This window comes from Molothrus ater, chromosome 38 (assembly GCF_012460135.2).
Source record: "Molothrus ater isolate BHLD 08-10-18 breed brown headed cowbird chromosome 38, BPBGC_Mater_1.1, whole genome shotgun sequence".
Lineage (NCBI taxonomy): Eukaryota > Metazoa > Chordata > Aves > Passeriformes > Icteridae > Molothrus > Molothrus ater.
Genome location: NC_071665.1, coordinates 342,278 through 353,306, shown reverse-complemented (window position 1 = coordinate 353,306; position 11,029 = coordinate 342,278). Strand labels below are relative to the sequence as shown.

General features: G+C 52.4%; 1 protein-coding gene across 1 annotated transcript; it reads left to right on the top strand.

Annotated features, from left to right (window-relative positions):
• Positions 1-9,229: 9,229 nt before the first annotated feature.
• On the top strand, positions 9,230-9,544 carry LOC118700825 (olfactory receptor 14I1-like; the record flags this gene model as incomplete). The annotated part of the gene is made up of 1 exon (XM_036405401.1): positions 9,230-9,544. A coding segment is annotated over one exon (315 nt), but the record flags the coding sequence as incomplete, so codon positions are not given.
• Positions 9,545-11,029: the final 1,485 nt, after the last annotated feature.

Here is an 11,029-nt window from a genome sequence, read left to right as displayed (position 1 = left end):
GGGCGAGATGTTCTCCAGAAAGCTGAGGAAGCGCTGAGTTGGACACCTCTGGATTTGCCTTTTTAGCTGTGCCAAAAATGACCAAATCCAAAGGAAGGGTTTGCATCTGCCCCTGCTCTCTCCATTGCCCTTCCTGGTCATGGCATGGGGGCCTGGAGCAGCTCCAGATGGAGGACAAGGTGAAGGGAACCATGGCTCAGCCTCACACAGAGGTGAGGGGGGAGCTGGGCCAGTCTCTGTTGGGAGGAAGGGTCTTGTGGCAGCACAGAGAGGCTGTGCACATTGCCAGGGAACAGCTGTGCCCTGCACGTGCCCCTGCAAGGAGCTGTGCTGCTGCCAGTGCCCCTGGAGCTGCAGGGCTGCTGAGCTGTGGGGCAGGCAGAGGAGCAGGAGGGTGCATGTGCAGCTGAGCCATTCCTGGAGAGCACAGGGCTCTGGGCTCCCTGCTGTCCCAGGGCAGCCCAGAGGCCAGGCTGTGCCTGTGCTAGCTCTGGGCAAGTGGCTCAGGGTTTTGCCCTGGCCTGCCTCAAGTGTCTGCCAGCAGGAGCACGTTTCCCTGTGCAGCTGTTTAGACATTTCCAGGAAATGTGTCCCATGAAATATGGAGCTGCAGCTGCTTTAGGTTTGCATGGTGGCCTCTGTTAAACTTTGTGTCTCCATTTTGCAGATCTGGCTGGTTACAGTCTTACCGAGAAGTTTTCTCGGGACACTTCCGATGTTCCCTCACCCACAAAGTCCTCGCCTCCTCCCGTCCAGAAGAGCTCTCTTTCCTCCAAGCTCAGGAAGAAGCTGCCACCTGTATGAAGAGTGTTTGTAGAACAGGATTGATGCCTTAGGCTTCATAGTTACAGCTGTACATATGTTCTGATCTTTAGATGGAGTTTTGAATTAATGTGTTTTGATTCTGTCTTCAAAATTTGCTGACATATTTTTAATTGTATATATTTTCTTTTGATGATGAAAAAAAGTAAATAAAAAAATAAATAAAATTTAAATAAACCAAAAGGAGTATGTGAGACCAGGACCTGCTAGCCGAGAGATTATGGGAGTGCAGCTCACTGAATGTGCCAGTGTCTCACCACATCCTTTCCTCATTGGGCCTCTCCTCTTCCTCTGTGGCCATGTTTTCTTTGTGTCATTTGTGCTGCTCTTTGTTACTTGGCATTACAACAGGGTCACCTGTTGACCTGTTTGGGGGACAATGGATCCAAAAGATCCTGTCTAGTCAAAGGTTTTCTACCTAGGTGTGTTCTGGGCTCACCAAAGGCCTGAGCAAAGAAACCAAGAGAAGTGTGCCCAAATGCCAAAGCTTTGCTCCTTTGCAATCTCCCACAGATCTGGCTCACAGGTGTCTTCAATCACAATTCCATAGGTAAGAAGAGGTCATGTCTTTCCCTGGGAAATGATGCATGGCTTTGGCAGAGTCACCTGTATGTATATTTACCCAGGACAGCAGTCCAGCTGTGTTGTTTGCACCTTGTTTGCAGAAGGATGAGTGCACTGGGAGGCCAATAACAAGTGACAAGGGTTCCTCCAATCTGTACTGCAGCCTGGGTGCCATTCAGCCCAGAGCCTGGGGATCATTTGTTCCCATGGACCAGTGCTTGCCAGTGTAATGAATTCCTGCACAGCTGGAAGAAGCAATTCTGGATTCAGCTCCAGCTCTTGGTGGGCTGCATGGTCATTGACAATGCTGCCCTTCCAGAAATTATTCTGCAGTTTCCTTTCATAATCATTTGAAGCTTTTAAAATTCACATTTCATTTCAATGTGCTTTGCCTTAGGGAAAAACACTTCTGGGCCCAGTGCAAACTGTAACCTTTTGACAGTAAAGTCCTCATGGTTGCCAGCTTCTGATGTCACACAATGTCACCTGGCTGCAGGTGTTTGCTGAGCTCTGGGTCTAGTCCTGGCCTAGTAAAGCCCAGGCAGGGTGGCATGTTGCAGGGAAAACGGGTCCATGAGCTTATGGGGTTGCCATCAGCAGCAGAGTGAATGTGCCCTTTGGGGATTTCTCTGGAGACAAAATTAGGGACCTACTCCATGCCCCAATATTCTCTTAGATCTTTCTGAAATATCCTAGAAAAGGCTGTGAAACTTCACATCTCCTTGCACACCCACTGTTTGAAGAGGGGCATTTTTGTCCCTCCTCAAAGCCATTGCTCTTGCACACCAGAAACATGAACATCCACCAGCAGGAATGATGCATGGTCCTGCTGCTGCTGCTGCTTCAGAGCACTGAGCAGTGCAGACCTGGGTATTACCAATATGAGCACTTAATTAGCATTTCATGCTCCTTCGAGCTGTCCAGATCTCAGGGCTTTTTGTCTCAAAGCAGCCACTGCACCATCTCTAGGGAAGAACAGGAAATGGGAACCAGCGACTGCCAGCCTTGCAGGGGTGTAGGGGAGAACCTGAAGTGTCTGCATCCAAAGATGAATGGGAAGAGTGTAATTGCCAAAGCAAACGCTTCATTAGCATAGCAGGACCAGTTCTTGACTGCATGCTTGCATGAAGATCATTTGGGATCTCCTTTTTGTATCTCATGCAGAAAAGGAGCTCTTAATAATACCACGCTACTTAAACCAGATTGGGATGTAGCTCTGTAGTGGTTCACAATGAAGCAGACTGCCTGCTTTGTCACTGCCAGCCCTGGTGAGCCTGCGAGGGACTGTAGTGTATCCCATGCCTGTTTTGCCTCCAAGAAAAGCTTGGTTTTCCATATTAGTGTGGAATAAGTACAAGAGTAATAAAATGGACAATTAAACTGGCCACTTTGGAGGATATGCTCATGCTTTTGCACGTCAGTCCTGTACCTCATGCTCCCAAGGCTTGTTACTCCTCATGAAATATTTTAACAAAATATCTCAGCTCTCTTGTTACATTTGAATAAAATTGCATCAGATCATCAAGAATTCTGCTGTCAGGAACAAGACAAGAGCCTTGCGACACTCACTTGCAGCTGTCCTGGATTTCTGCAGGCCTTTGTGAAAAGCTGCTGCAGACAGAGTGTTTGGAGTTGGTTTGGGCCTTTCTGGGAGATCTGTGGAGCAGTGTGCAGGGCTCTCCTGGCAGAAAACTGTTTGTCCAAGCCCAGGGACATGGTGCCGGCAGAAGCGGAGCGGCCCCTCTCCCAGCCCGAGAGTCTGTGAGCTGAGCCACGCCGGGGAGAAAAGACAGCGAGGGGCTCCAGCCCAGCTGCTTCCCCTGCCCTGACCGTTCCATGGAGCTCTGCCATGGGAGAAAGTCGACGCCGCACGAGCCACCGAGCTTCCATCAGCTGCTGGAACTGCTCCGTGACAGCTCCTGTTCTTGCCGAGAGAGAACCCGGCGCCTTCTTGTAACGCGTGTCATGGGGGGATTCTGTTTGTTAATAAACTGCTGGGGTTTTTCCACTTTCATCTATTAGTAATAATTTCCTATTGCTGGAAAGGGATTGTTGGAACACTTTAGAGGAGATGACTTATTGCACAATATCCTGTTTCAAGTTGTCTCAAACTGTGTGAGACAGATGGCTTCACACAGGAGCATCCCCAAGGCTGCTGAGGGGAAGGCACAGAGGAAGACAAACCCAGTATTTCTGAGGGAAACTCCTTGACACCAAACCAACCTGAGTTGTCAAACAGCAGACCTGACGTTTCGAGTCATGGCCCAAAGGGGAAACCTTTCAGTGTGTTTGGTCCAGGCTGGGTTGTGCTCGAGGCAAAGGTGTGTCAGTGTGTTGGATAATACTCTTTTCTTGACCTAGAGATGGGGACACTGAGAGGTGTTTTAAAAACTTGTATTCCATTTTCAGTCTCATGAGAAGGGTGAGACAATACAGATGTTATAACTCACGCCATCACAATCAGAAGCCGACTATTTCCTAATTACAATACATTATAAGTGTTTCTTGGTCTATCAGACTTTTGCCACACCATGTTGTAGATGCCTTAAAGCCAATTATTTAAAACCACCCCTTGTGGGTCCCACTACAATGCATCTTTCATAGCTCTATTTTTCCAAAGTCTTATTTGCAAGGCCATCTTTTGAAATTTTTTTCCACCTCCATTCCTCTCTCAACAATATCTGTCCTATTCCATGGCATTTTTAAGTTAGCATTTCTTGTCTCAAGGTTTATAAACAGATTCATACTGTGTGGGCCTTCTATTAGGCCCTGAAAACTTTCTACAAATCCATTTCCCACATCAGTGCACTTGGCTCCTTCTCTGCTCATTGTGCCTGGCAAGCACAGGAGCCCAGAGCTCCTGCAGAACCCATCACAGCACTCAGTGGGAGCAAACTTGTGTCCAGTCCTCACCTGGAGCTGTGGTGCCCAGCATTCCACCTCATTGGAATGAGGAACTGTTCCTGCTCTTTCAGAAGGAGCTAAGGAGGTTTGGCCTTCAGATCAGCTCCTTCCCAGCTCTTGATTTGCTGCCCTGGGGGAGCTGCTGCTTGTGGCAGCACTTGTTTCACAGCTGACAGACCTGCTCTGTTGGCCTGCAGCCATTGCAGGAGCTTTTGCTGGTGACATTGAACGTTTCAGATCTTCTTAAGGAAAACTCAGGGCAGAACTTGTCAAAAGAGCATTGCCTGGGTGATGTTTTTAACATTAGATCTTTCCTTCACCAGTGTTCATGTCCATGGGCCTGTGACCCCGAGTGGGTGCTGCCTCCTGAAATCCCAAACGGGGCAGGATGTCTCCCAGCTCCAACCTGCCTGCTCCAGGGGCAGTGTGCTCCGCTGGTGACGGGCACTGGCAGGGGCTGTCCCTGCAGGTCTGTGCAGCAGCAGGGCACCCCGCCAGCACGCCATCCCCACCTGGGGCAGGGGCACGGCTCTGGACAACCCGGGGACATTCTGCTGAGGAGGTGTCCCTGCAGGGGATGGGGTCCCAGGAGCTGGGTGATGTTGTCCTTCTCCCCTGTTTATACACAACTGCAATGGGGTCCACGATGGGGAGGGGATTCCTGACCAATGGGGGGGTCCTGGTGTGGTTACACCCATCAACATGGGGGGAAGGGGGGAGACGAGTGCAATGGAGGGCACAGAAAAGGGAGGAGGAGAGGTGAGGAGGTGGCCACTTTGGGGTGTAAGGGTGGGAAAACTTGGAAATGGAGGCAACAAAATGGTGGGGCTGGATACGTTGCTGGCACTGTTTTGTGGGGAATCAACAGGAGGGGGAAGTGGGTAAAGGGGCACAGGAGGGAGGATGAGGGGAAGGTCCAGGGCAGCAGACGCTTTGCTGTCCAGGCAAAGGGAGAGAGGGGATCGGGAGGCATCAGGAGATCGATAGCAACCCTGGGCCAAGTGACAACGACTGCCAGCCCACTGCCCCTCAGGTGAGGAAGGGTTTTGGGTACATGGGGACAGGAAGAAGGGGAAGTGGTTTTGAACTGGGGACCAAAAACTTTTCCTGAATTTTCCCCCAATTGTTTAACTGAATCATAAATAGAATGAAAAAGAGGATAAATGGAAAAGAGGATAAAACTTCCCCACTTTAAAATTTCCCTCCATTTGTAAACCAAATAACTTGATCCCAACCACCTCCAAAACTCAAGCAATAAAACCAATTCCCTCATAACATTCACAAAGTATTTGGAAAGAAAATGAACAAAAGCTTTCTAATTTCCCTTACAAAAACAAATTCCCCAATCAACAAGGACACCCACAACCTTGGAATAGATGTGTCTTTGAGGAGGACTCAGCTTAGGGTGACTAAGGTTGTTGCCCATCCTCAGACTTTGTTCCCACACCCAGCAGAAAAAGGAAAATGAAAAAACAGAAGACCCTCATATATATATATATATATATAACTTACAGTTGCTCTTTGGGCCATTGCCCATCGGGTCAATGAAAATCTGCTGGGCAGGTGCTCAGCCCCTCAATTGGCCTCCGCTACTCCGGGAGCTCTTCGGCCTCTTCAGTCTTCAGAGGGTCCCGGTCGCCCTTCGGACAGCCCCCACTAAAACGTGAGGGCTTCTCCTGGGGAAAGCAGCTGCGCCAACAGCGACTTTTGTCCTGCAGTGGGAGGCTGCAGGAGACACTTCTTCAGGGATCTCTTTGCAGAGGCCGCACGTTGGGCGCCACAGGTTGTGGCAGGTGGTGCTCAGAGCGCTGCAACCTTCCCGAAGAAACTTCTGGAAGAAGACACCTCGGGGCACAGGCAATGTCTGTGCTCATGCCGAGTGATTTCAGCTCTTCTGTGATCCCGGCAACGCAGGAGGAGAGACGGGGTCTTGGTGTGGGGTTCCAAGGAGAACCTTTCCTGAGCTTCATCCTCAAAAGGGTCCAGGGACAAAAAGCCACTCAGGCAGGGAAAGCAGGGCTTTATATTGGGATCTCGAAGGGCAGGACAGAACACTAGAGTGAATGGGATCAGGGCACAGGGGCAGAGCAAAGGGGAAGGACCAATGGGTTGCAAGGGATCAACATAAAGCAACAAAGGATTTTGGGGGTGATCTTTTTGCTCTCCCTAACCAGAGGTTATGGCTTAGGGGTTGGTCCTCCAGGGGAGTACAGCAGGCTTTTCCTTGGCCAGTTCTCCAGCCTCCACACAAAGTACCTTAAAAATCTTGAGTATCTCAAAGTATTAATGAGCCCCACTGAGTGTCAGTACAAAGCCCTCAAGGGACTCCTTAAAGCAGATAATTGGGGCCATGATTGCACAAACCTCTCCCAGAGTCTGTATCAAAAGGGAAACACCAGGTACCTTAAAATAACTGAAATAGTACCCTGAGGCATGAATGAGCCCCACTGAGTGTTGTTACTGACAAAGCCTCTCCAGGGACTAATTACAGCAGATAATTGGAGGCCATGATTGCACAGACCTCTCAGAGACTCCAAGGCAAAAGCAAAACCCAAAGTCCTTTGAAAAACCTGCAGTCCCTGGGAGCATTCAGGAGCCCCCAGAGTCATTCCTGAGCAAGGCTCCCCTGGGACTCCTTCCAGCAGATCCTTGAGGCCACTGGGATGTGGGCTAGGGGGGGATGTTGAGGGCAGGACAAGGGGCTGACAGTGCCCAGCCTGGCTGGGGCTGTGCCAGGAGGCCCCAGGGCCTCAGGACAAGGTGTCTCCTCCCAGCCCTTGGTGCCACAGACCCTGCTGTGCCCCAGGGCACCCAGACTTGGCTTCTCTTTGTCCCCACCTGTCATCACTGCCTCCAGTTCTCTGCTCTGCCTGGGGCCTGGGGACACTTTCTCAGTCCTGTCCTTCAGTGGGACCCATTAAAAGTCAAAGAAACTTTGGAGTTGGATTGTGACTCAGAGTTCTGGAGAGGTTTCTTCAGCTCCCTCTCAGGGACTGATGTTCAGGGCCTCAGCACAAAGCCCCAGGGGCTCATTCAAGTCCTGGTGCTGTGTCGGTGCTGCTGAGCTGGGCCGGGCTCCTGGCCCAGAGGCAGCTCCTGGCAAGGGCAGCAGAGCTGCAGAGAGACAGCTCTGGCCAGGAGCAGCTCCTGTGCACAGCCCAGCAGGGCTGGGGCACTGCCTGCAGCCAGCCCGGGCACAGCACAGAGGCACAGAGAGCTTCAATCACTCAGGGCTGGGAAGGGGCTGAGAAGAGCCTGGGGCACAATCACTGCCAGCCCTTGGCACAGCAACCTCTGGCTGCAGGACAATGCAGCTGCAGCTCCTGCAGTGATCTCCTGAAGCTGCAACATCCCAGTGCCTGCAGACCCTGTGAGTACCACTCTGAGTATTTCTGGTGCAGGGGAGGTGAAATGCTCATGACGCTCTGATGTACTGAGGGGTTCTGATCAGTCACAGAATATTCCCAAGACAAGGATTTTGATAAAAATGAGGAAATTTCCTAAGACTTTGTATTCAGTTTCCTACTATTGGAGAATGGCAGGGAGTGGGGGATAATTATTAAAGGATGATTATGGATTTTGACAAGTGCCTGAAACATCTGAACTGTTACTTTTAGTGATCAATAGGTTCACAGGAGATCCCTAATGTGCTTTCAGCCACTCCTCTGCCCATGGCCAGACCAGCATCACCTTTGCTGGACCCATGAGATTCAGTCTGAGCTGTCCTTTCTCCAAGCTGCAAACAGAACCTGCCCCCAGCCCATGCCCTGCAAACAGGCTGTAGGGGCACAGGGAGTGCACAGAGATTTGGGGTCTGTGAGTGCTGGTGTGGAGAGATCGGGCACAGGGAAACACCTGCAGGAGTAAAGTCTCCAGGAAACAGAGAGAAGATCAGGGAAGGAGAGAAAACAAAACCCAGCAATGCTGTTGCAGGCTAAGATTAGAGATGTGCACAGGATCCCCTGCAGTGCAGCCCCTCCCTCTGAACAAGCCCCCTCCCTCCTGTGCCCCAGCCAAGCCTCTGCCCTCAGGGCCGGGGCTCCAAGGCGTGCAGCCCCTCCTGTGCAGGCAGAGCTGCAGCAGAGCCGTGGGGCAGCTCTGCAGCCCCGGGCCCAGTTCCCTCTGCAGAGCACAGGGCTGGGAGCAGCTGCCCGGCCCTGGGGGCTCTGGAGGGGGCACAGCTGGCTCAGGGTGACGCTGTCCCCAGTGCCCGGCTCTGGGCAATGCTGTCAGGGCAGCCAGGGAAGGAGCTGCATCTCCCACAATCCAATGCCATCAGAAGGACACTTGGGAGTCTCCCTGAGATTTCAGTCCAAGCTGGTAGCTTCAATCCAGGGTGCAAACCTGTCCTAGAGCATCTCTGAGTCATGAGATTGATGGGGAAAGGCAGAGGTGTTCTGACTCTGAAAATGCTGCTGGGTTGGTGAAATGAGCAATGTGAGTCCTTGGCTACAAATGTGCAGCTGGGCTGGGGTGGATCCATCTGCTCTCAGCAGTACCTGGTGACATTTTAGGGGAAGCATGGGAAGGTGATCCCCCTCCACCTGAGACAGGTTAAAGCCCAGAGAAACTCTGAACAGGTCACAATGACAGACCATCTCTCCTCAGTCTCCACTCATCACTCTGCCTCACAGAACTTGCTCTGTTCTCCCCGAGTGCAGCAGAAATGCTGAGGGTTTCTGATATCCAAAAACACCAGAAGACATGTGGGGAAGCTTATAAGAAAAACCCCAGAACTCTTGAACACAAAAGGATGTCTCTGTGTGTGTTTTGGGGAGAGTGTATGGGAAATGGCGTTGATTTTGGTTACAGGGATCTCCTCTAACTCTTCACTGTCCTTTCTCCATGAACAGGTGCCCATGTGCAGCCCCAGCAAATGTCCAACAGCAGCTCCATCAGGCACTTCCTCCTGCTGGCATTGGCAGACACGCGGCAGCTGCAGCTCCTGCACTTCTGCCTCTTGCTGGGCATCTCCCTGGCTGCCCTCCTGGGCAACGGCCTCATCATCAGCGCCGTAGCCTGCGGCCACCACCTGCACACGCCCATGTTCTTCTTCCTGCTCAACCTGGCCCTCAGCGACCTGGGCTCCATCTGCACCACTGTCCCCAAAGCCATGCACAATTCCCTCCGGGACACCAGCACCATCTCCTACTCAGCTTGTGCTGCTCAGCTCTTTTTCTTTCTGTTCTTTATCACAGCAGGGTATTCACTGCTGACCATCATGTGCTACGACCGCTACGTGTCCATCTGCAAACCCCTGCACTACGGGACCCTCCTGGGCAGCAGAGCTTGTGCCCACATGGCAGCAGCTGCCTGGGCCAGTGCCTTTCTCCATGCTCTCATGGACACAGCCAATACATTTTCCCTGTCCCTGTGCCATGGCAATGCCCTGGGCCAGTCCTTCTGTGAGGTGCCCCAGATCCTCAGGCTCTCCTGCTCACACTCCAACACTCTCAGGGAAGTTGGACTCATCACAGTTAGTGCCTCTTTGGTATTTGGTTGTTTTGTGTTCATTGCTTTCTCCTATGTGCAGATCTTCAGGGCTGTGCTGAGGATCCCCTCTGAGCAGGGACAGCACAAAGCCTTTTCCACCTGCCTCCCTCACCTGGCCGTGCTCTCCCTGTTTGTCAGCACTGGCATATTTGCTCCGTTGAAGCCCCCCTCCATGTCCTCCCCATCCCTGGATCTGGCCCTGTCAGTTCTGTACTCAGTGGTGCCTCCAGCCCTGAACCCCCTCATCTACAGCCTGAGGAACCAGGAGCTCAAGGCTGCAGTGTGGAGACTGATGACTGGATGCTTTCAGGAACATTAATCTGCTTGCCAATTTCTGAAAATCACTTGTAATAAAAGTCATCTTTAATACTTCTTGTGGGTTTCAATTTGGCGGTTCTTTTTCTTTGTTGTAGTTTTTTTATATTGTCCACAAAGAAATGTCATTGTTTGTGCCGTTTCTCATTTTGTTTCTCTCTGTCTTCCCTGTGGTCCCAGACTGTGTCAATGAGCTCTTGGTGCCTTTAAAGGACCTAAAGCATCTCCCAGCAGAGTTTTCTGCAGAGATGCCCTTTTGATGCCTTCTCTGGAGCTGCAGCAGCAATGTCTGTGTGCAGAGCTGGGGCAGATCAGTGCTGGCCCAGCAGCTGTGCCCAGCAGCAGCAGCAGCACTTGGTGTTGCCAGTGCTGCTGCCGTGGCCCTGCCCCGCTGCCCTGGTGGCCCTGGTGTTGCTGCAGGGCCTGAGTGCTCTCGGGGCCGGGCACAGCCCTGGGGGTGGCAGTGCCGGGGCTGCAGCAGGGACAGGCCATGGGCACTGCTGGGGCAGCGCTGACGCCTCAGGCCAGGCCCTGGGGGCTCCAGGCTCCTTGCCCAGGCTCTCTCAAGAACACGGCCAGGCCAATGCTCAGCACAGAAACCCCCGTGAGCAGCCCCAGGATGGCCGTGGGCAGGCTGGGGGCAAACAGCATGGCTGGGGCTCTGCAAGGGCCCTGGGCAGATGGGAAGGAGCAGCAGAGCAGGGGCTGATCCATCCCCAGTGCGCTGCACAGCCCAGGGCAGCGTCCCAGAGCGTCCTCATGCAGCTGCCAACAACATCCCCCCTCTGCAGCCCTGGCCTCTCCCCCAGCTCACACAGGTGCCCCATCCTTGCAGGCACAGACACGGCAGCACTGGCTCAGCAGCCCCTGTTTGCATTGCCCACAGCAGGGGGAGCACCCCCATGCTGTTGCTGTGGGGACATGAACCTGA